The sequence below is a fragment of the Erinaceus europaeus genome, chromosome 9 (assembly GCF_950295315.1).
Source record: "Erinaceus europaeus chromosome 9, mEriEur2.1, whole genome shotgun sequence".
Lineage (NCBI taxonomy): Eukaryota > Metazoa > Chordata > Mammalia > Eulipotyphla > Erinaceidae > Erinaceus > Erinaceus europaeus.
Window position 1 is genome coordinate 79383809 of NC_080170.1, and position 25209 is coordinate 79409017.

General features: G+C 39.9%; 2 protein-coding genes across 3 annotated transcripts in view; one reads left to right on the forward strand and one right to left on the reverse strand.

The window, feature by feature from the left end:
* The window catches only part of HSPBAP1 (HSPB1 associated protein 1), an 81531-nt gene extending 65051 nt beyond the window's left edge, over positions 1-16480 (forward strand). Inside the window, exons 6-8 of the mRNA XM_016192576.2 lie at positions 592-675; positions 13380-13490; positions 14023-16480. Of these exons, the coding sequence (XP_016048062.1) occupies positions 592-675; positions 13380-13490; positions 14023-14538 (711 nt within the window). The 3' untranslated portion in view covers positions 14539-16480. The remainder of the gene's footprint in view (positions 1-591; positions 676-13379; positions 13491-14022) is intronic.
* Positions 15997-25209, reverse strand: part of PARP14 (poly(ADP-ribose) polymerase family member 14) — a 66028-nt gene continuing 56815 nt past the window's right edge. For both annotated transcript variants that reach the window (XM_060198264.1, XM_016192580.2), the window contains one exon: positions 15997-16688. In XM_060198264.1, the coding sequence (XP_060054247.1) occupies positions 16399-16688 (290 nt within the window). In that variant the 3' untranslated portion in view covers positions 15997-16398. The remainder of the gene's footprint in view (positions 16689-25209) is intronic.

Here is a 25209-nt window from a genome sequence, read left to right on the forward strand (position 1 = left end):
TTCTGGCCCTAATCTAATCCTCCCTCCTCATTACTCCTTCTGCAGTTGTAAAGACTTAAGAATTCTGTCCTCCTTTCTGCTGGCATATCCTCGATTTTTTTTCTCTTCAGAAACTATGTCCTAAATTTTTACGGTTAACATTTCTTAGAATACAAATTTTGTGATGAAAAGGAGGTAAAACTAGAGTTTCAGAACCTTTCTAAGATTTAAAAAAAGATAGCAAAGACTAGAAAAGCTGGTAGTGTCTTTTGTAGAACATGCAGACATGTCAGTAGAAAGAGGGTCTAGGGCAGGAGAGATAGCATAATAGTGATGGAAAAAAAAAACAACAACAACAACAACTTTAATACCTGAGGCTCCAAAATCCCAGGCTCAATCCCCTGCACCACCATAAGCCAGAGTTGAGCAATGCTCTGGTTTAAAAAAAAAAAAAGAATGAAATATTTAGTGTGTGTTTGTTTCCTATTCCTTCAGCAATATTACTATAAACTTATTTGTATTACTTTCTTCTCCTATATGCTTTAATTAGTATCTACTTCTGACATAACAATATTCTGTTCATGTGCTAACCATTCCTATTTTGGTTTTCAGGTTCTGTTTGTTCCCAGACACTGGTGGCATTATGTTGAATCTATTGATCCCATCACTGTCAGTATAAACTCATGGATTGAACTGGTACCTTTGTTTTTTTTTTTCTTTCAATAGTTGTAATTGCTGTTTTTATGTTTTGTTTTTGTTTTGATTTTTAGATTTACAAATCCTGTTTATAAAGTTTGGTGATTAGTTATAACAGATATATCAAGTTTTATTTTGATATGCTACAATTTATATATTGTGTGCTTTGTTGATGAGTGTTTGGGTTGAGAATTGTATTTTTAGTGATTTACCAGTCTCTTTCTATGAGGGGCACACAAATGAATCAGTGATGGCAAGCAGGATCTTCTCCCTTGAGTGTTAGTAGAATTGTAGTGGGCCTAGTCTGGTTTACCTTATGTTCCTTCCATGTTGCAGTTCCCTCCCACACCATTTGGATTGGAAATACCTGTTTCTTGTTCAGGACCATCTTTATTTATTGAAGAATTCTCATGTCTGGCATATAAATTTTTCTCAAAGCAGTCTTTAGTGCTAGGATTTTATTATTGCATTTCTACCAGAAAACCCTTTTTTCTAATGCTCTGCTTAATCCTGGTTATCTATTCAACTTGACAGTTTAAATGGCTGCTGATACTACCCCAGTCTGTTTCTTCAACCTAAGACCTGAATTGCATCTGTACTCTCTAAGCAGAGGCTGTGGCTGCATTTCAGTGATTTAAAAAATATATAATCTTAGGGAGCTGAGTGATGGTGCACTTGATTGAGTGCACATGTTACAATGCACAAGGACCTGGGTTCAAGTCTCCAATCCCCACTGTAGGGGAAAAACTTTGCAAGTGAGTGGTGAAGCAATGCTCTAGATGTCTCTTGTTTCTTCTCCCTCTTCTCTTCTCAATTCTTGGCTGTCTCTATCCAATTAATAAACATAATTTAAAAAAAAAAACTCTTTACTGAGGAAATGTTGATTTACAAGACTTGTCATAAGAATACATCCCCCATTCCCTCAAGATACACTCAATACACTCGCCCTCTATGACATCGTCATCTCCCTGCACTATAGGGCACTGGGTTTCCAACTCCTTTTCAGCTTTCTCCTGCCTCTCTTCCTTTTGAGTCCTTGCATTTACTGAAATAGAGCATGGCTTATTATCCCTGCTGTTGAGCCCCTGTGCAATGTTTGTCAATTTTTGTTTTAAAACGTTGCTGTTTCTTAGCTCTGTCACTTATGTTTGGACATTTCTTTCTTTTTTCTTTTTCTTTTTTTTTCTAACTAGTGATAGATACAGAGAGAGACTAGAGCACTGCTCAATTCTGCCTCATGGCAGTGTGGGGGATTAGGCCTGGGAATAGAGCCTCAGGCATGAAAGTCTTTTACAAAACCATTATGCTCTCTCCTAACCCAGTGTTTTTTATACTTTCTCTCAAACTTTCCATATCCCTGTTGATATTCTCTTCATTTTTCTTTTTTGCAATGGCCACCAGAGCTTTGCTGGGGCTTTGTGTCTATATCATTCCACCTCTCCCAGTGAACTTTTTTCTTTTTTCCTTCCAGATAGAGGGTGAGAGATGGGATTGGAGTGGGCAGAGTTGTGCGGGGATGGGAAGGAGAGATACCATAGCATTGCTACACTGCTTTTGAGGCATTTCCATTTGGTATGCTATGGTCAGGGACTCAGACCTGAGTCTTTGCAGGTGGTAAAGTGTGCCCTCTACTGGGTGAGCTGTCTCCCACAGTTCTCTTCATTTCAGTTGACCTCATTTGAATTGTTATTTTGAAATCCTCATTAGGAGGCTGGGTAGCTGTGATATACTTGAGAATGTTTTCATATTTATACCTTGTCTGCTAGTGAGATGTTCCCTCTTTTACCTGGTTGTACCTAGATCAAGGGTCTGTGTTTGAATGGGTCTGTTGAGCACCAATTTTCTTTCTGTAGAAAGCATCTACTAATGAGAAAACAGCATATGAGATACTCTGCTCTTTTTAAATTTTTTTTTTTATATTAGAATTACATGTCGACAGGGGTTTGAATCCACACCATTCCCACCACCAGAGTTCTGAATCTTTAGTCTCCCCACTGCAATCCACCACAGTTATAAAATTGTAGACATGGGCCAACCATCTTCTCTACAACTATCTGCCCATATTTTACATAGTTGCCCCTTCTTTTTCTGATTCAATCCTCTCTTCCCCTCTAAGCCACTCATAACATCATAGCTACCTCCATATGTCCCTCTCCTTTTCCTTCTCTCTCTCTCTGGGTGCTGATGGAGCTGGAGTGCAGACTTCTCTTCTTCTTTTTTTCTTTTTAATTTATTTATTTATAAAATGGAAACACTGACAAGACCATAGAATAAGAGAGGGGTACAATTCCCACCACCAGAGCTCCATATCCATCCCCTCCCCTGATAGCTTTCCTGTTCTTTAACCCTGTGGAAGTATGGACCCAGGGTCACATGGAGTGCAGAAGGTGGGAGGTCTGGCTTCTGTAATTGCTTCCCTACTGAACATGGGCATGGACAGGCTGATCCATACTCTCAGCCTGTCTCTCTCTTTCCCTAGTGGGGCAGGGTTCTGAGGAAGTGAAGCTCCAGGACACATTGGTGGGATCATCTGTCCAGGGAAGTCCGATTGACATCATGGTAGCATCTGGAACCTGTTGACTGAAAAAGAGTTAACATATAAAGCCATACAAATTGCTGATTAATCATGAACCTAAAGGCTAGAATATTACAGATGAAGGTTTGGGGTCTCTGTTTTAAAAATAGCCAGTAGGTCAATTTTAGGTATGTTCTAAAGGGCCCATGACTTTATTACTTTTTCCCTGAGCCTGACAATCTGATGTGCAGGTAGATCCAGGCTGTTGTCTGGGGAGATGATGTCATGGCTGAAAACAGAGCTAGAAAGTTGGATCAGGGAAGAGAGTTGTTCCCAAATATGGGGAAAGTGTGTAAATACTATTGACTGTAAACCCTATCAATTTGCTCTGGGGCCCATATTCAGCATAGCAGCCTATGTAACCTCTATATCCCTGTAGATCTGAACTTGCATTCTGTGGTCATTAATAGGAACATTCTGAGTTGCACCAATTTCAGGACCCATCTTCTTCAGGTGGTAGATAGAGTATGTTATCCAAACACCCCCCTTTGGAGGATGGAACATTCTCTACCATTTTGATCCACTTTGAGGGCAAGGTCCTATGGAGACCCCTAAAGGGGTCCATTTGGTTGTTACTGATGGAGATAACCAGTGATAATGGGAAGAGGGATCTATTTGAGGTCTAGGCTCATCATGTTGTGTGGGAATCCCAGGACTTCCCGACTAGGGCTCTAACTGATGAGGTGGCCTAATAGTGACTAAAGAGTCATCATTAAATTATGCCAGTCTCTTGCCCTTATTCAGCTTTTGTAGTTCTAACTTGGATAAGGTTAGCTATGGAGTGACTAAGGGAAGTGTAATAGGAAGTAGATGAGGAGGGTATCTAGGTCTAAATAGACAATTTCATTAGGTACTTTAAGGTGTATTTTTAGGTCTTTCTATTTGTTTGCTTCATTTATTGACTCACTGCAAAGTATTGTGTACTTCTGCTTTCAGGTATTTATTTTGCCCTAATTTATGGATACATGTGTACATATGCCCTATCTCATGGGACATGGTCTATATCTAGGTTTTGAGGCTTTGTTAGCAAGTGGACTACCAGAAATGGAATTAAGGAGCCCTATGAGAAAGGAAAGGTCTCACCCAAGTAATGAGGCTGAAGGGTTGACATTCTATGCCAGATGTCTCTGGACATATTCTGAAGTGAAGCATGCTGAGGTGGTAATCATTGCATTGAATAGGTTGGGATCAGCAGATGCAGTTATCAGTTGGTGTGAATTGAGAGAAGCATGCTGGAAAGTGAGCCCCACCCTAGAGGTTCCAGGATTGGGGGAAATTTGGGCCTTACAGAGGAAGCGGGAGGTTCCTGCTGTTTTAGGATTTAAGAAGGCAGTAGATAGTTATTGCTTTAATCAAATTAATTGGCAATTGGGTTGACTTTGAAAATCCCATTGTTAGGATTTGCTGTATCATACACGACCTCTCCATAATTTGTCCTTTGATGTAATATATATATATATATCTGTACTTTATAAAGTAACACCACTTGTTGCTTCTGCTCTCTTGGTGTAAGCTTATAGGAGAGTCAACATTTCAAAGACTCAGCCTGTGGTCTGTGTATTGAAAAGTTTGAGACATTCAATCAATTTTCCCCCTCTCATATTAATTAAGTAGTGATTTATATGACTAAAAGTTAATAGAAGTATACAGAAACACCATTCCCACCACCAAAAGACTGTGCCCCATCCCACCTCCACCCTCCCACCCCCCACTGAAGCTGACTGTGTACCCTCAACCTCCACCCAGAGATTTTTATTTTGGTGCCCTACTCCAAACTCAGATCCTGCTTTGAGTTTCCCTTTCTGTTCTTCTTTCTCAGCTTCTGTTTATGAGTGGGATCACCCCATACTCATCTTTGTCTTTCTGACTTAGCTCACTTAACATAATTCCTTCTAGCTCTGTCCAAGATGAATCAGAGAAGGTGGGTTCATTGTTCTTAATAGTTGTCTAGTAGTATTCCATTGTGTATATATACCACAGCTTTCTCAGCCATTCATCTATTGTTGGGCATTACACATGTCTTTTTGGTTGGTTGTTATGGAGTCCTTGGGGTATATCCCTAGGAGAGGAATTACTGGGTCATATGGAAGGTCCATGTCTATCCTTGTAAGAGTTCTCCAGACTGCTTTCCTCAGAGGTTGGACCAATTTACATTCCCACCAGCCGTACAGCAGGGTTTTTTTGTCCACACAGCCTCTCCAGCATTTGTTGCTGCTGTCCTTTTTGATGTATGCCATGCTCACAGGGGTGAAGAGATCTTTATTTGCATTTCTCTGACAATCAGTGACCTGGAGTAGTTTTTCATATGTTTGTTAGCCTTCTGGATCTCTTCTGTAGTGAATAATCTGTTCATATCCTCTGCCCATTTTTGGATGGGGTCATTTGCTTTTTCATTGCTGAGTTTGATGAGCTCTTTGTATATTTTAGTTATTAGTCTCTTGTCTGATGGTATGTGAAGATCTCCCATTCTGTGATGGGTCTCTTTGTTTAAGTGATGGTTTCTTTTGCTGTGCAGAAGCTCTTCAATCTGAAATAGTTCCACTGATTTGTTTTTATTCTAATCTTCCTTGGAATTGGATTTGTATCATCAAAGATATCCATGAGATTTAGGTGGGAAAGTGTTCCACCAATGTTTTCCTCTAAGTATTTGATAGTTTCTGGTCTAACATCCAGGTCTTGATCCATTTGGAGTTGATTTTTGTTTCTGGTGAGTTAAAATTGTTCAGTTTCATTCTTCTGCATGTTTCAATCCAGTTTTCCCAGCACCATTTATTGAAGAGAGCCTCCTTCTTCCATTTAATATGTTGGGCCCCGTTATCAAAAGTTAGATGTTCATAGGGGAAGGGGTTTAGTTCTAGGCTTTCAATTATGTTCCATTGGTCTGTGTACCTATTTTTGTTCCAGTACCATGCTGTTTTGATGATGATAGCCTTATAATACAGTTTGAGATCTGGGAGTGTGATGCTTCCATTTCTATTTTTTTTTCCTCAAGATTATTTTGGGACTTCTAGGTGTCTTCTGGTTTCAGATAAATAATTGTAATTTTTGTTCTGTTCTGTTAAAGAATCTTGGTGGAACTTTGATGGGAATTGCATTAAATTTGTATATGGCTCTGGGGAGAATATTCATTTTAATTATGTTAATTCTTCCAATCCATGAGCATGGGATGTCTTTCCATTTCTTGGTATAATTTTCTATTTCTTTGAATAGTGACTCATAGTTTTCAGTATACAAGTATTTCACTTCTTTGGTCAGGCTTATTATTAAGTATTTTATTAATTTTGTTGTGCCTATTAAAGGGAATGATTTCTAGATGTGCTCTTCTTCAGACTTAGTGTTTGCATAAAGAAATGCCACTGATTTTTGTTCATTGATTTTGTAGCCTGATACCTTGTTATATTGCCTAATGATTTCCAGTAGCTTTCTGCTGGATTCTTTAGGTTTTTCTATGTATAGTAGTATCTTATCATCTGCAAAGAGTGAGAGTTTGACTTCTTCCCTACCAATCTGTTTTCCTTCAATTTCTTTCTCTTGTCTGATTACTATGGCAAGAACTTCTAATACTATGTTGAAAAGTAATGGTGATAATGGATAGCCCTGTTTAGTCCCTGATCTGAGAAGAAATGGTTTCAACTTCTGCCATCTTGGCTGTAGGTTTGCTGTATATGGAGTCCACTATCTTGAGGAATTTCCCGGCTATTCCCATTTTTTTGTAGTGTTTTGAGCATGATGGTAATTGGAATTTTTTCAAAGGCTTTCTCTGCAACTATTGAGATAATTATGTGGTTTTTGGTTTTGCTTTTATTGATGTGGTGGATGACACTGATTTACTTATGTATATTGAACCAGCCTTGCATTCTTGGGATAAATCCCACTTGATCATTATGAACAATCTTTTTGATGTGTTGCTGTATCCAGTTGGCTAAGATCTTGTTTAATATTTTAGCATCTATGTTCATCAGAGGTATTGGTCTGTAGTTTTCCTTTTTTCTTGTTTCCCTATCTTCTTTTGGTATCAAGGTGGTTTTGGCTTTATAGAATGTGGAAGGGAGTCGTCCTGTTCCTTCAATCTTGTGAAAAAGCTTTAGAAGTATAAGTATTAGCTGTTTACTAAAGGTTTTATAGAATTTGTTTGTGAAGCCGTCTGGTCTAGGGCTTGTGTTGTTGGGAAGATTCTTCATAACTGGTTTGATTTCTTTGTCTGTGATTGGTGCATTTAAGTTCTGTAGTTCTTCCTGGTTCAGTTTTGTAAGGATATATGTTTCTAGGAATTCTTCCATTTCTTCTAGATTTTCTAGCTTGGTGACATAATGTTGTAGAAGTTTTGCATGATTTTCTGGATTTCTGTGGTGTCAGTTGTGATATCCCCTCTATTGTTTACAATTCAATTGATTTGAGTCTTCTCCCCCTCCCCTTTTTTTTTAGTGAGTCTGGCTAAGAGTTTGTCTATTTTGTTTCATTTTTCAAAGAAGCAACATTTGGCTTCATTGATCTTTTGTATAGTTCTCTCATTTCAATGTTGTTTATTTCTGCTCTAATTTTGATGATTTCAGTCCTTCTGGATGCTTTAGCGTTCCTTTGTTCCTTTTCTTCTAAGTCTTTAAGGCATGCAGTAAGGTCGTTTACTTGAGCTTTTTCTGGTTCTCTAATGTGTACGTATGGCTATGAGTTTCCCTTTAAGCACTGCTTTAGCTGTGTCTCATATATTCTTATAGCTCATGTCTTCATTTTCATTTGTTTTGAAAAACATTTGAATTTTTTGCTTGAGTGCCTCTTTCACCCTGAGGTTATTACAGTATGTTGTTGAGTTTCCAAGTTTTGTGACTTTTCGTATTTTTCTGTTGCTTTTGAATCTTAGCTTTACTCCACTGTGGTCTGAGATGCTTGGGATGATTTCAGTGCTCTTGAATTTGTTGAGACTGTCTTTGTGGCCTTAAGATGTGGTCTATCCTTGAGGATGTGTTATGTGGATTTGAAAAGAATGTGTATTCCAGTTTCTTGGGGTGAATAACTCTTAAAATGTCTAGGAGGTCTAGTCTATCCTTATCTTCAATTAATTCTCTTGTTTCTTTGTTGATTCTCTGCTTAGTTGATCTAAGTGCAAGAGTGGATTGTTGAAGTCTCCTACTATTACTATATTACTGTTGATGTAATGTTGATGATTGTAGCCCTTTCAGTAAGGGTTTGATGTATTTAAATGGGCCCCCATTGGGTGCAGAAATGTTAATAATTGTCAAGTCTTCTTGATTGATTGATCCTCTGATCATTATGTAATGACCTTGCCTATCTTTTATTACTTTATTTTAAAGTCTATTGTGTCAGAGATGAGAATGGCTGTCTCTGCCCTTTTTGTGGTCCATTGGCCTGTATGATAGTTTTCCATCCTTTCACTTTAAGTCTGTGTTTGTCTTGTTGGGTTAGGTGGGATTCTTGCAAGCAGCATATGGTTGGGTTGTGTTTTCTGATTCATCCTCCTACTCTGTGCCTTTTAATGGGTGAATTTAAGCCACTGACATTTTTGATGTTATGGATTTAAGGTATTGCAGTGCCATATTCAAGTTTTTTCCCTTCTGATATATGGCTAGTATTTTGGCGATGTTCTTGTTTATAGGAGATCTTATAGAACCTCTTTCAGGGCAGGCTTGGTGATAATTGCCTCCTTTAACTATTACTTGTCTGAGAAGGTTTTTTATCCCTTCATCTAGTCTGAATGAAAGTCTGGCAGGATATAGTATCTTTGGTTGAAAGCCTTTTTCATTGAGAGCTCAATAAATATCTTGCCGTTCTCTTCTGGCTTTTAGAGTTTGAGTGGGGAAGTCTGCTGATAGTCTTATGGGTTTCCCCCTGTATGTGACTTTGTTTTTCTTTTGCAGCATTTTGGATCCTTTACTTATCCTTGCTTCTTTTATTGTAACTATGATGTGTCTTAGTGTCTTCAGGTCTGGGTTGATTCTGTTTGGGACTCTCTGGGTCTCTTGATTCTTAAGGTCTTTTCTTTTGTTTAGGGCTGGGAAGTTTTCTTCTGTTATTTCCTCTAGGATTTTTACTTCCCCTTCCTCTCTTCCTCTGGTAGGCTAATTATGTGCATCTTACTTCTTTTGAGATCATCCCATATGTCTCTGTTGTTGTTTTCAGTGTTTATCAATCTCTTTTTTTAGCTCTTTTACCTCCTTCTTAGTTTTCTCTTAACTTGTCCTCTGGCTAATTCTGTTGTTAAAATTTCGGAGGCTCTGGCCGGGCGAGCTAGCTTCACGACGGGTAACAGAGACGACCAGAGACAACGGCTGGGCAGGGAAGCTGTATTTCTTTATTCAGGAACAACAATTCATTAACTAAGACAAACTAATCACCAAACAGAACTCTGCTGTCTCTATGCGGCGGCACAAGCACTCTCTCTTACTCTGGAACTCAGGAACCCCAGAACTCTGTCACTCTCGAACTCTGGCAGGTTTTTTAGGGGCGGGGCCAAGCGGGCCCGCGAAATTAACTGGACTGATCTAATTCTCTTGGCGGGGGAGAACTAGAACCCAATATAAAGCATACAACAATTCCCCCTTTTCTTTTTAACTAAATGACTATAGTATCAAGGGTGTGGGGTGAACAGAAACATATATCATACAGGCATTTTTTTTAAAAAAAGAAACTGGCACAAACATGGAGAAACATGTAAGTAACAAGAACCAGTGTACTGCTAAGGGAAGGCCTGAGGGGGCCATATCTGCCTCTGTGGGCTAAACTTTATCAGCTTAAAAAAAACATTTTTTGCCTCTGGGGGGCTACTTGCCTCGACGGGCATTTGCATGGGGGTGGGGAACGGCCTAGAGTCCCAAAGGCAGCTGGCTGCAACTTACTTACTATGAAACAAAACTTGTTATTAGCATATCTACTGCATGATCCAACGATTCTAATAGAGAAGGAATTTGAGACTTTTACATATCAACAAAGTCTTTTAACCTTTTGTTACACCCATTCAAGATGGAGACACACCCTAGGTGTGGGCCAGAGAGGAAACCTCAGGCATGAGAATAATTAGCATAGCCATTGTGTGATCTATCATTTCTAATAGAGAAGGTAATGGAGAGTTTTACATATCAACAAGTCTATTTAACCTTTTGTTTAGACCAACTTAGTTAAAATATATTGATTGTTAACTAATTTTTACCTTAGACTTTAAATGTAAGTTAATTTTATCTTTATGAGAATTACATTGAGAACCTTTTTCATTTAACTTTGACTAGTAAGAATTTAGCCTTAAAGCTACTGCTTACCAAACTTTAAACATACACATAAACATGGTCATTAATACACGAGGAGAGAAACCTTTGTTACGAAGATATGTCATTTTAAACACGAATTTAAATCTGTACTGTCTTAGTTGTTGGGGGGGGGGGGGTTCACCATCCGGAGGTGGCTTCCCGCGCAGCTTCACTTTTAGGAATTGTAGGTTGCGATCTCTGCACAAATCTCTGCGTACTCTAGCTTGTCTGTCTTCAGACCGGACCGGCGGCTGGAGATCTCGTGTGCCCAGTTTCGGCAGGGAGCCCAGGGGTCCGGGAGGCCCGGGATGGTTCCAGAATTCATAGCAAGAGGGCAGGCGGGCCAGTTTTGTAGAAGGCGTGGGCCTAGGTGCCCAGGGGTGGCGGCCATGATAGGCCGCTGCGGCCCTGCCCCATGGCCCTGACATGTCTGCTGCCCTGCTCGCAGTGGCCAAGCAGCGTGGAGGGATCACGCGTCCAGTGCCCTGCGCCACGCGGTGGAGAGCTGGCTCCTGTGGGCTGGCCTCGGGCTCTTGCGTGTTGGCATCGGGCTCCTGTGTGGAGGCATTGGGCTCTTGCGTGCTGGCGTCGGGCTCTTGCGGGCTGCAGGCGCGGTGCGCGGGGTTGTCTGGGCGCAGCCAGCTGGCTGGCTGTTTGACCAGGTGGAAACAGCAGCTCCGCGCCTCGCCTCCCGCCCGCTGGCTGTTCTGAGTTCCCCCGAGCGAGTGGAAACCACAGAGTGGTCCAGAGATAAATGTTCCAGAAACAGCAAAACAGTCTCGTGAAGAAAGAGCAGAGGCCTTTGGAGATCTCTTCACAAGCAGAAGAGAAGGCCATAGTGCATAGGTAGCCAAATTGTCTTTACTTATCTGAGAGATACACAGGTCAGGTCCATGTGGGCGCCATTTGTTGTTAAAATTTCGGAAGGCTCTTGCCGGCCGGGCTAGCTTCACGGTGGGTAACAGAGACGCGGAGACAATGGCTGGGCAGGGAAGCTGTATTTCTTTATTCAGGAACAACGATTCATTAACTAAGACAAACTAATCACCAAACAGAACTCTGCTGTCTCTTTGCGGCGGCACAAGCACTCTCTCTTACTCTGGAACTCAGGAACCTCAGAACTCTGTCACTCTCGAACTCTGGCAGGTTTTTTAGGGGCGGGGCCAAGCGGGCCCGCGAAATTAACTGGACTGATCTAATTCTCTTGGCGGGGGAGAACTAGAACCCAATATAAAGCATACAACAAATTCTATTTTCTGCTTCTGTTAATCTGTTTTCCCTTCCCTCAGCTTCCTTCCTCAGTTCAGTTATAGTATTAGCTTGTTCTTCTAATTGTGCTTTTAGCTCAGCTATTTCAGTTTTCAGTTCTCTAATTACCTTGAGGTAGGTAGCTGGTATTTTCCTTGAGGAACTCATCTGTTGTTTCCCTATTTCTGGTCACCCTTTCCTCAGCACTTGCCCTCATTTCTGTAACTAATAGTTCCATTACTCTTTGGATAGTTCTCTTATCTATAATTGCTTCTGACGTATATGGAGTTTCTTCTGGGGTCCTGTCCTCATTCATTGTGCTAGCAGTTTTATTTGCTCTCAGTCTTTTTTTTTTTTTTTTAGTTGGTGTGTTTTGTATTTTTCTGTCCTGCCACTCTTCAGTTGTGTTGTGTGAGTATAGGCTACACTACAGTCTTTTCTCAGATGATGTCACAAACCTCAGAAAGTAAACTAGCAGCCAAAGCAAAGATTAATGCAGTTAAACCAAAACCAGATAGTGAAGTAACACCTGCACTGTAAAAACAAAAACCAACAATACAAAGGGAAAGAAAAAAAGCAAAAGCAAGAATAGACAAGTACAAAAATAAACTATCGACTATAAACTCTGGAGATAGTTGGAAGAAAGAGAGAAGGAAAGAGGAGAGAGTCAATGGGAGAGAGAGAGAGAAGAAAAAAAGAATCTACTCTCAGCCAGACTTCTGCAAGATAATTCATGAACCATTGCCAGTGAATAAAAGAGAGAGAAAAGAAAAAGCAGTGAAAGGAAAGAGATTTTTCAGATCATCTTTAAGGAAAGAAAAGAAGTAGAGAAACGAGAGAGAGAGAGAAAAGAAGTCTTTCCCAGAATGTGTAGCACACCCAATCACCTATCAGTGGAAGAAGCAGCAATGGCTGGCTACTTTTGCTCAAGTTGGAGGGGAGAAAAGAGACAAGCACAAGTAATAATGATAGTAGAATAAAATTTTATACAATTCCCTAACAGTCAGTCTGTATTTAGTATGAACCAGTATAGACTGGCTTCACACAGCTTTGTCTCCTTTGTAGACCAAGCTATAAATAAGCAGTTATAAGAAGTATCATGCAAACTCAAGTGTTAGCAGAAGAACACAGGTACCTTACCCCAGGCAAGACCAAGGCCCTGATTGGTAAGGCATTCTGTCACTCAGAGTTCTTGCTACCTTTAATGTCTTTTGAAGGACACACATTTGAAAGACACCCCTGCTGATCCAGGAATCTTGCTAAAGAAATTCCTTCCACAGGAGTCCCACCAGGAGCAGTAGGTATGGGGATTGGATACTAGCAAAACAGAAAACTCCCAGCCAGTCTCCCTGTTTCCTTTGTCCCTTTTTGGCCTCTGTTTGCCAGCCCAAATATAAATTATAGGACTCTTTTTTAAAAAATATTTTTTAATGTTTATTTATTCCCTTTTGTTGCCCTTTTGGAGCAGAAGGTAGGAATTCTGTCTTCTGTAGCTGCTTCTCCACTGAGCGTGGGTGTTGACAGGTCAATCTATACCTCCAGCCTGGAGAAACTCTGCTCTGTTTTAAGCCACGAGACACAAAGGAAAAGCATATAATGTGGTGTTTTGTTTAATTTTGACTTAGGAAGAGGACCACCAAGCCCGGGTAGAAGAGGCAATCACTCGAATGATTGTATGTGCCCTGAAAACTGCAGACGATCCACACAATAAGAGAGCTTGGCTAAATCCGACTGAGGTAGGCCACTTCTGGTTTTCATTATGTAGTAGTTGGTTTCTCACTGAGACAACCTTGGATAGAATATATGTTTCAATTTATGGAACTTTATCTAACTATTTAATTAATTAATTTTATTTCCATGAAAAAGAAAGACCACAGCACTGCTCAGCTCTGGTTTATGGGAGTGCTAGGAATTGAACCTTGGACCTTTGGGGCCTCAGACATGAAAGTCTGGTTTACTAGGGGCCAGATGGTATGCACCTAGTAAAACATAACATATTTTTCTTGGGCATGGATGAAGATTTAAGCCCCCTAGCCCAAATCTGCAGTAGGGGAAGCTTCGTAAGTGATGAAGCAGTGCTTTTTATCTTTCCCTCTCTATCCCTACTTTTCTATTTCTGTCAGAAAAAGGAAAGAAGAGCAGCCTAGAGCAGTGGATTTGTCTTGCAGTCACAGAGCACTGGTGATAATAAAAAAGAGGGGAAAAAAAACACTGCGCTATTCCCCCAACCCTATTTAACCATGCTAAAGGATTTTCCTTTTTCCATAGGTTGAGGAAACATCCCATGAAGTCAACTGTCAATACTTAAATGGAGCTGTTTCTGCATTTTTAGATCATCACATGGCATCTAAGACAGGAGAAATCCAACCACTGAGAACAAATAGAAAGTACACAAGAGATGAAGAATTAATTGTGCATAACCACATGGAGGTCGAAGGAACAGATAGTCAAAACTTAACCTTGGAAAAAGTAAAACAGGAGGCAATAAATCCCTTTGGCCCTGATCTGGTTCCTGTGACACTAACTTCTGTAGAACCTCAGTCAGAAAGAGAAGTCTTATTTAAAATTGGTTGTGAAGACCATTTTAGCAGAGACAGAGAACATTTTGGAAAATTACAGTCTTCCAAAAGGCAGCGAATGATGAGTCAAAGTGAGAGTGCAATTGAAAGCCTACCGTCTACTTCTCCCATATCAGTTTCTACAGATGACTTGCTGGACTGCTTGGTGAATCCAAAGGTAACCAGGATAGTGGCACAGCTTTTGATTCAAGGAAAAAGTTTATGATTCCACAGAAAAATGATTTAAAAATATTATTTCTAACGCAACTTTTAAGTAGCGTGATCCTTTTTTAAAAAATAAAAATTGGAAAAGCAAATGGTCAATTTGTACATCTTTATGATAAAGTATTTGATCTTTCCTAATTAAGTCTCATCTTCCCATTTCATTTACAGTGTTCTTTGGTCAGCCTTGCTTACTGTTATTTTTTTAGGCCTGATTCTCCTGACTCCTCTAAAAAAAAAAAAAATGTGGTTTAGTAAGATTGATCTCACTTTCATTACATTTGCAAAAAGACCTAAGGACGTTTTTTTTTTTTTTACCATTGCTGTGTAATTAAGAATTCAAAAAATTAGAAAAGCCTATTTAGTTGGTGCTTGTAAATATCTTATTAAAGAGAGTACAAAGAGGAGACTTTGTTGGCAATTATTTTCTCAAGTACATTGGGGCAGAGAATGTAGCCAAGAGGCAAATTCTGTTTTCTTTAGTAGGCATGTCCCAATAGCAGAAATAGATATTTTCTTTCTTTTCATTATTTAGTTGAACAAATTGTGACTCATTAACTATAAAATCTGTGTAGTACTAGTGAACAAGAGTTTCAAAAAATAGAATAGGCTAACTTATAGACAACTTAAGAAACAAGGACAGAAAGGGGAAAACACAAAGTGAAATTTAGTTTTGGTGTGGTCTATTGCATCGAGTAAAGATTCTGGGGAAAAAGGGAAGGAGAGGGGGTGGTATGATCATTGAATTCTTGGTGCATGATGGTAGAAAGCAAAATTGGAGGTGAGAGTCTTCTGAAGACACTTATCACAGAGAGATTAGAAATTATAACCATATGTCATCAACTATAGTATAAATAAAATTATTTTTACAAAATAGAATAGGGTGGGAAGCTAGCATCTCTGGTAAGATAGATGCCTTGACATGCATGTAACCCCAGGACACATACTAGCACTTTATGGGAGTGCTACAGCACTGCAGGAAGCTCCAGTGCTGTGGTGTGTCTCTGTCTCTCTCTCCCCACCTCTGCACCTACCCTCCTCTCTCCCCTTCCTACCTTCCTCTCTTCATGTAACAGCAAATTCAGGCCACTGAGGAGATGATTACTATTTTAGCTGTAAGTCTGATTGAGCTTTTTCCTTCTCACTTGGTTTATGAAAACAGTTATGCCACAAACCTCAGCTCAAGGACTTAAAAAAAAAAAGATGAGAGACCACCCCTGCCCCCAAGGAGATAGCACCTTCCTCCCTGGCTAATGTATTGCTGCCCACAGAACACACTTTCTGATGCCCACTGGTTCTTCTGGGGCCAGTAACTGTACTCTCTGAACTCAAGGTTATAGTATTCACTCTTGCACACAGTGTCACTTTCTGAGGTTTCACTTACACACATTTAGTAGTTTAAAAATACTACCTACATGATGATAACTTTGAGACCTTGTTCACGGAACTTTATTACAGGCTGTTAGATTGTTTCATTTTATTATTGTTGTTAATTTATGCAAAATTACACATTAAACTTTATCACAGTGATGTAAAAATTATAAAAAAAAGCATTGGCACACAAAATTTTGAGGGATCCACAGAATGTATTCCCTGAGCACAGAGACTACAGTGATGTTAGTACTTTGAATTATAAATATCTTCTACAAATTGATGTCTGTGGTGAGACACGGAGTTATAACTGAGTTAACTGATTTCAGCCTACATATTTTTTTTGCTCTCTAGTGTGATTCTTTTCAGTTGTGAAAGATATCCTTTGATGTGTGAAAAAGCTGTTAAGTAGGAAAAAAAGCTAAAACTTGTGCTATAAGTATGTATTTAGAGTAATATTCTAAAATTTTTTGTACTACATGTCTCTAAAATGCTACTGTCTAAATGTAATGAGGTACTCTGGGTAAGATTGGTAGTCATAAAATACCACAAATAAACTGGGATTTTGTACATTATCTGTGACAGTGTCATACAAGTCAGTAGGATTTTGAGCATTCTTTGGAGGAGGCACAAGTAATGACTGATATCCACATGTGTACATTCCAGTAAGTACTCGCACATAGTACATATGCTTTTTCCCATTTATGTCTGGCCTGGAGTATGTATTATTTGCTGAATAACTGGCATTGACAGCAAAATAGGTTCCTTTTCCATATGCCACAGCTGTGAAGAGAAAACAAAACACTTAGAATTTCAGTTTTGACAGCCTGGAAGGTTGTGCAGTGGATGAAGTGTTGCATCCTCAATCATGTGGTCTTAAGTTTGATCCCCAACATCGCATGTACCAGAGTGATTCTTTGGTTCTCTCTCAAGTACGTAAACAAATCAATCTTTTTTTTTTTACTTCAGTTTTGCCTAATTTGGCCTAATATCTCAAATAATGTTAAATATTCATGTGACCGGGGGTTCCCGGAAGATGGCGGACTGAGAAGCCGCTAGCAGCGTGAGCTCTGATCACATCTTCTGGAAACGGTATGATTTTCTGCCTTTAGCAGGCCAGTCAATAAGGGGCCCTATCGGTGACACCAAGGAGGTGACTATAACTTAATTTGGGTTAAGAATTAGAGTAAAGGTGGCACGAACTAGCGGGCGGCTGCTAGAGACTTCCCAGGCAGCGGCGGGCAAGGCGGGTGCGCCGGGCATTGTCCTCCGCCCGGGAAGGCAGCTCCTCCGCCGGTTGCAGAGCGCTGCTGGGCAGCCGGCAGAGGACCCAGAGGGAGCACTATAGCTCAGGGGCTTTCTCTTGGGAGTCTCCAGGGACCACTGCGACCCTGAGGGCAGATCCAAAGAATTCTTGAGTATAGCTCTCATTGGATCAAAAGACTTGGAGCTAGATTTCATTTTTGAGAAATCCTTTAAAAAAAGTCTGGGGGGGGTTTCCCAGAAGATGGTGGACTGAGAAGCTGCTAGCTGCTGAGCTCCGAACACATCTACTGGTAACAGTAGGATTTTCTGCCTTTAGCAGGCCAGCCAATAAGGGGTCCTTAGACACCAAGGAGGTGACTATAACCTAATTTGGGTTAAGAATTCGAGTAGGGAAAAAAGGGGAAAAAATTCTTTTTTCTTCCTTTTAATTTTCAAGCATACCTCCTTCCCGCCCCCCCCCCCCCATAAACAGTCCCTGGGGACCAGCTCCTAGCAGGATGCCCCACACCACCAAACAGGGTGCTTTTTTGAATTCACTGATACACATTTGGGAATTTCCTTTCACTGCTCTTTAATTACAACTCTTTTACTTATCTTCTCCCTTTTCTCTCTCATCTCTTTTTTTTTTTTAAATCTTGTCATACACTTCTTCCTTCTTCGCCTTTCTGAATTTGTGAATTATTTTGGGGAAGAAATCTGACTCAGAGTGGACTCTCTATGTGTGTATCTCTGCTCTAGTTCCCTTTCCCCTCTTGTTACCCCTAGAATATACAGTGGATAGTAGATTTGCATAACTGTCTATCCTTGCTATCCTCTCTTTCTCTTTCTTCACGGGGATTTGGTTACTATTATTTCATGGACTGGAGAAATTGGCTAACTGGTAAGGATTAAACTACTTCAATACTTACTTCAGTTGCTACTGTAATTCCGGAGGTTGGTGAGGGCAATTGTCATAAAGGTATTTAGTACAGTGTTACTTGTACTCAAGACACAACAACTGAGGAACAACAGAGCATAAAAAAAAAGAAACACATAAAAAGAATGGGTAGGTCAAAAACAAATAAAACTGCTACCCCAATGAATGAAGACAAGAGCCCAGAAGAAACTACACATCAGCCAGAAGTAACCATAGATAAGAAAAGTATGCAAGCAATAATAAACTTATTAATCACAGAAATGAAAACAACATTGGAGGAAAGGAATGGCAGTATTAGGGAAACAACAGTTGAGACCACCAAGGAAAATACTGATTATCTTGAGGCAATCAGAGAACTGAAAGCTGAAATAGCTGTAATGAAGAAAGAAGCTGAGGCAAGGGAAAGCAGACTAACAGAAGCAGAAAACAGAATTAGTCAGACAGAGGATGAGTTAGAGAAAACAAAGAAAGAGGTGAAAGAGCTTAAAAAGAGATTGAGAGACACTGAAAACAATTAACAGAGACATATGGGATGATCTCAAAAGAAGTAACATTCATATAATTGCCCTGCCAGAGGAAGAAAGAGAGGAAGGGGAAGAAAACATTCTAGAGGAAATAATAGAAGAAAACTTCCCAGACCTGAATAACAGAAAGGATATCAAGATTCAAGAGGCCCAGAGAGTTCCAAACAGAATCAACCCAGACCTGAGGACACCAAGACACATCATAGTCACAATGAGAAGAAGTAAGGATAAAGAAAGGATCCTAAGGGATGCAAGAGAGAAACAGAGTCACATAAACGGGAAAACCCGTAAGATTATCTGCAGACTTCTCCGCTCAAACTCTAAAAGCCAGAAGGGAGTGGCAAGATATCTATCGAGCACTGAATGAAAAAGGGTTTCAACCAAGGATAATATATCCTGCTAGACTTTCATTCAAACTAGATGGAGGGATCAAAACCTTCTTAGATAAACAACAGTTAAAGGAGGCAACCATCACCAAGCCGGCCCTGAAAGAGGTACTAAAAGACCTCTTATAAGCAAGAACATCACTATAATACTTGCAATATATCAGAGCAATTTTTTTTAGAACAATGGCACTACAATACATTAAATCCATAGTATCAATAAATGTCAATGGCTTAAACTTCACCCATCAAAAGGCACAGGGGGGGGATGGATCAGAAAACATAACCCAACCATATGCTGCTTGCAAGAATCCCATCTGTCACAACAAGATAAACACAGACTTAAAGTGAAAGGATGGAAAACTATCATACAGGCTAACGGACCACAAAAAAGGGCAGGAACAGCCATTCTCATCTCAGACACGATAGATTTTAAATTAAAGTAATAAAAGATAGGCAAGGACATAATGATTAGAGGATCAATCAGCCAAGAAGGCTTAACAATTATTAACATCTATGCACCCAACAAGGGACATCTAAATACATTAAGCATCTACTGAAAGAATTTCAAAAATACATCAATAGTAATACAATAATAGTGGGAGACTTCAATACCCCACTCTCACACTTAGACAGATCAACAAAGCAGAGAACCAATAAAGATACAAGAGAATTGAATGAAGAGATCGACAGACTAGACCTCTTGGACATTTTCAGACTGCTCCACCCCAAAAAACTGGAATATACCTTCTCTTCAAATCCACATAACACATACTCAAGGATAGACCATATGTTAGGCCAAAAAGACAGCATCAATAAATTCAAGAGCATTGAAATCATCCCAAGTATCTTCTCAGACCACAGTGGAGTAAAACTAACATTTAACAACAAACAGAAAATTATTAAAAGACACAGAATTTGGAAACTAAACAACATGCTCCTTAAGAACCACTGGGTCAGAGACTTACTCAAGCAGGAAATTCAAATGTTCCTGGAAACAAATGAAAATAAAGACACAACCTATCAAAATATTTGGGACACAGCTAAAGCAGTACTGAGAGGGAAACTTATAGCCATACAATCACATATTAAACACCAAGAAGAAGCTCAAATGAACGACCTTACTCCGCACCTCAAGAACTTAGAGGAAGAGGAACAAAGGAACCCTAAAGCAACCAGAAGGACAGAAATCACTAAAGTTAGAGCAGAAATAAACATCGAAAATAAGAGAACCATACAAAAGATCAATGAAGCCAAATGTTGGTTCTTTGAAAGATTAAACAAAATTGACAAACCCCTAGCCAGACTCACCAAACAAAAAAGAGAGAAGACTCAAATTAATAGAATTGTAAATGATGGAGGAGATATCACAACTGAAACCACAGAAATCCAGAGAATCCTGCGAAACTTCTATAAAGAACTATATGCCACCAAGCTAGAGAATCTGGAAGAAATGGAACAATTCCTAGAAACCTATGCACTTCAAAACTGAACCAAGAAGAACTACAAAATCTAAATGCACCAATCACAGGCAAAGAAATTGAAACCATTATTAAGAATCTCCCCAACAACAAAAGTCCTGGACCAGATGGCTTCACAAACGAATTCTACAAAACTTTCAGGAAACAGTTAATACCCATACTTCTTAAGCTATTCCATAAGATTGAAGAAACAGGAATACTCCCTTCCACCTTTTAGGAAGCCAACATCACCCTGATACCAAAAGCTGATAGGGACAGAACAAAAAAGGAAAACTACAGACCAGTTTCTCTGATGAACATAGATGCCAAAATATTAAACAAGATCTTGGCCAACCGGATACAGCAATACATCAAAAAGAATGTTCATCATGACCAAGTGGGATTCATCCCAGGAATGCAAGGCTGGTTCAACATCCATAAGTCAATCAATGTCATTCACCACATCAATAAAAGCAAAGCCAAAAACTACATGATTATCTCAATAGATGCAGAGAAAGCCTTTGACAAAATCCAACACCCATTCATGCTCAAAACTCTACAAAAAATGGGAATAGATGGGAAATTCCTCAAGATAGTGGAGTCTATATATAGCAAACCTACAGCCAACATCATACTCAATGGACAGAAGCTGAAAGCATTCCCCCTCAGATCGGGGACTAGACAGGGCTGTCCACTGTCACCGTTACTCTTCAACATAGTATTGGAAGTTCTTGCCATAGCAATCAGGCAAGAGAAAGAAATCAAAGGAATACAGATTGGAAGGGAAGAAGTCAAACTCTCACTATTTGCAGATGATATGATAGTATACATAGAAAGACCTAAAGAATCCAGTAGAAAATTACTGGAAGTTATTAGGCAATATAGCAAGGTATCAGGCTACAAAATCAATGTACAAAAATCAGTGGCATTTCTTTATGCAAACACTAAATCTGAAGAAGACATCCAGAAATCACTCCCATTTACTGTTTCAGCAAAATCAATCAAATACCTAGGAATAAAGTTGACCAAAGAAGTGAAAGACTTGTATGCTGAAAACTATGAGTCACTACTCAAGGAAATAGAAACTGATACCAAGAAATGGAAAGATATCCCATGCTCATGGATTGGAAGAATAAACATCATCAAAATGAATATTCTACCCAGAGCCATATACAAATTTAATGCAATACCCCTCAAAATTCCACCAAGCTTCTTTAAGAGAATAGAACAAACACTACAATCATTTATCTGGAAACTGAAAACACCTAGAATTGCCAAAACCATCTTGAGGAAAAGAAACAGAAATGGAGGCATCACACTCCCAGACCTTAAACTATATTATAAAGCCATCATCATCAAAACAGCATGGTACTGGAACAAATATAGGCACACAGACCAGTGGAACAGAATTGAAAGCCCAGAAATAAATCCCCACACCTATGGGCATCTAATCTTTGATAAGGGGGCCCAAAGTATTTAATGGAAAAAGGAGGCTCTCTTCAATAATGGTGCTGGGAGAACTGGGTTGAAACATGCAGAAGAATAAAATTGAACCACTTTATCTCACCAGAAACAAAAATCAACTCCAAATGGCTCAAAGACCTAGATGTCAGACCTGAAACAATCAAATACTTAGAGGAAAACATTGGTAAAACTTTCCCACATACACCTCAAGGACATCTTTGATGAATCAAACCCAATTGCAAGGAAGACTAAAGCAGAAACAAACCAATGGGACTACATCAAATTGAAAAGCTTCTGCACATCCAAAGAAACTATTAAACAAACAGACCCCTCACAGAATGGGAGAAGACCTTCACATGCCAGAAATCAGACAAGAAACTAATCACCAAAATATATAAAGAGCTCAGCAAACTTAGCACCAAAAAAGCAAATAACCCCATCCAAAAATGGGCAGAGGATATGAACAAAACATTCACCTCAGAGGAGATCCAAAAGGCTAACAAACATATGAAAAACTGCTCTAGGTCACTGATTGTCAGAGAAATGCAAATTAAGACAACACTAAGATACCACCTCACTCCTGTAAGAATGGCATACATCAAAAAGGACAGCAGCAACAAATGCTGGAGAGGATGTGGGGACAGAGGAACCCTTTTACATTGCTGGTGGGAATGTAAATTGGTACAGCCTCTGTGGAGAGCAGTCTGGAAAACTCTCAGAAGGCTAGACATGGACCTTCCATATGATCCAGTAATTCCTCTCCTGGGGATATACCCCAAGGACTCCATAACACCCCACCAAAAAGAGGTGTGTACTCCTATGTTCATAGCAGCACAATTCATAATAGCTAAAACCTGGAAGCAACCCAGGTGCCCAACAACAGATGAGTGGCTGAGAAAGCTGTGGTATATATACACAATGGAATACTATGCAGCTGTCAAGAACAATGAACCCACCTTCTCTGACCCATCTTGGACAGAGCTAGAAGGAATTATGTTAAGTGAACTAAGTCAGAAAGATAAAGATGAGTATGGGATGATCCCACTCATCAACAGAAGTTGAGGAAGAAGATCTGTAAGGGAAACTAAAAGCAGGACCTGATCAAATTGTAAGTAGGGCACCAAAGTAAAAACTCTTTGGTGAGTGGTAGACATGTCGCTTCCTGGGCCAGTGGGGGGTGGGAGTGGGTGGGAGGGATGGGTCACAGTCTTTTGGTGGTGGGAATGGTGTTTATGTACACTCGTAGCAAAATGTAGACATATAAATCAGTAGTTAATTAATATGAGAGGGGGAAAATCAGTTGTATGTCTCAAAGTTTCTCAAAACACAAACTGAATCTTTTTAATATATAGGCTGTGTATTTGATATGCGGACTCTCAAAAGTCTAGACCAAGTAGATTAGAAGCATCCAATAGCACAGCTATATATAAGATATTGGATACTGTACAGCAAACCCTAACAAAAGGACTTTTCAAAGTTAACCCAATTACCAAATAATGTGATGATAACATTAATAATGTGATGATAACATTAATAATGTGATGATAACATTGTCTTTTTGAACCCTAAGACAGCAGGAACCTCACATCTCCACTATAGAGCCCCTACTTCCCCCAGTCCTGGAACCCTTGGACAGGGCCCACTTTCCCGTATGCGTCTCCCAATCCAAACCAAATAATATTGCATCCGCCGATCACAACCTAACCAACGCAACGATTGCCACCTCAACATGCTTCACCTCAGACTGTGTCCAGAGACTTCACATGTGGAATGACAACCCTTCGGCTTCATTACTCAGGTGAGACCTTTCCTTTTATAGTACACTCTAATTTCATCTCAGGTAGTTCACTTTCTAACAAAGTCCCATAATCTAGATATACACCAGTTTCTGTGAGAGAGAGCTTATGTTCACACATATCCATAAACTACTGCAAAATATATACCTGAAAGCATAAGTACATTAGAGTTTGCAGTGAGTACCTCCCTAACACTTCCTCTCCACTATTCCAAGCTTGGGATCCATGATTGTTCAACAAATTGTTTGGCTTCGTATGTTAACTCTCTTTTCAATCACCAGGTTCCAGATGCCACCAGGATGCTGGCCAGGCTTCCCTGGATTGAAGACCCCACCAATGTTTCCTGGAGCTCTGCTTCCCCAGAGACACACCTTACTAGGGAAAGAGAGAGGCAGACTGGGAGTATGGACCGACCAGTCAACGCCCATGTTCAGCGGGGAAGCAATTACAGAAGCCAGACCTACTACCTTCTGCAACCCTCAATGACCCTGGGTCCATGCTCCCAGAGGGCTAGAGAATGGGAAACTATCATGGGAGGGGGTGGGTTATGGAGATTGGGTGGTGGGAATTGTGTGGAGTTGTACCCCTCCTACCTTATGTTTTTGTTCATTAATCCTTTCTTAAATAAATAATTTAAAAAAATATATTCATGTGACCACGAAAGTAGCTCAAGGGGTGGAGTCCCATGTGTGAGGCCAAGTTGCCTACCTATTGTGCCTATGACCCAGTATTCTAGTCTGTCATAAATACAGCTTTAAAATAGAATGTTCAGTTTAAAATAGAATGTTCAGTCTCTCTAGTTCCTCATTTTTATGAAACTTTGATGTGTCGCTGATTTACAACCCTATGTACCTTCTGTATAAAGTACAGCCTGACAGTTCTCTCAACATTCTAGTGTGGTGCCCACTATCATACTGACCTCCTCTGCTCCTTCCCCCATCACCACCCTCTTCCTTGACAACTGTACTGTTTTTCTCAGAGTCTTAAGTGTTATATTTGGCTGAGTTCTGTTTGTTTGTTTGCTTCTACTTTGGTTATTTATAGTTCACATATGAACTATCATGTTTCACAGTTAATTTTGATTACTTATTGAATCAGGCAAAGGATTTAATCTTATTTCCATTTGCTTTTGTTTTTCCAGCAGTTGGCACTGTGGCTCTAGTTTTAAGGCTAGTTTACCCTTTAAGTACTTTAGATGTATGATGACAAAGGGACCAATCTGTAGAGTGGTAGGAGGTCCTTCACATCAACTTGCTGAAGGAGGGCCAGCCTGGGTATAAAATGCCCTAGAGTGTCTTCTCCCCTTGGGTTTGAACCTGTTCTGAATCGGAGGACAAAGTCAGTATTTCCAGAACCCTCCTGAGGTCCAGTCATAGGATTCCTGCTGGTGAGAGGGTCACCTATGAAAGCAGATCTCCCTAGACTACCAAGGGGTAGTGAGCAGGGCACTCAACTAACTGCTAAAATTGTTACGGTTCACTGTCTGGTCATACCA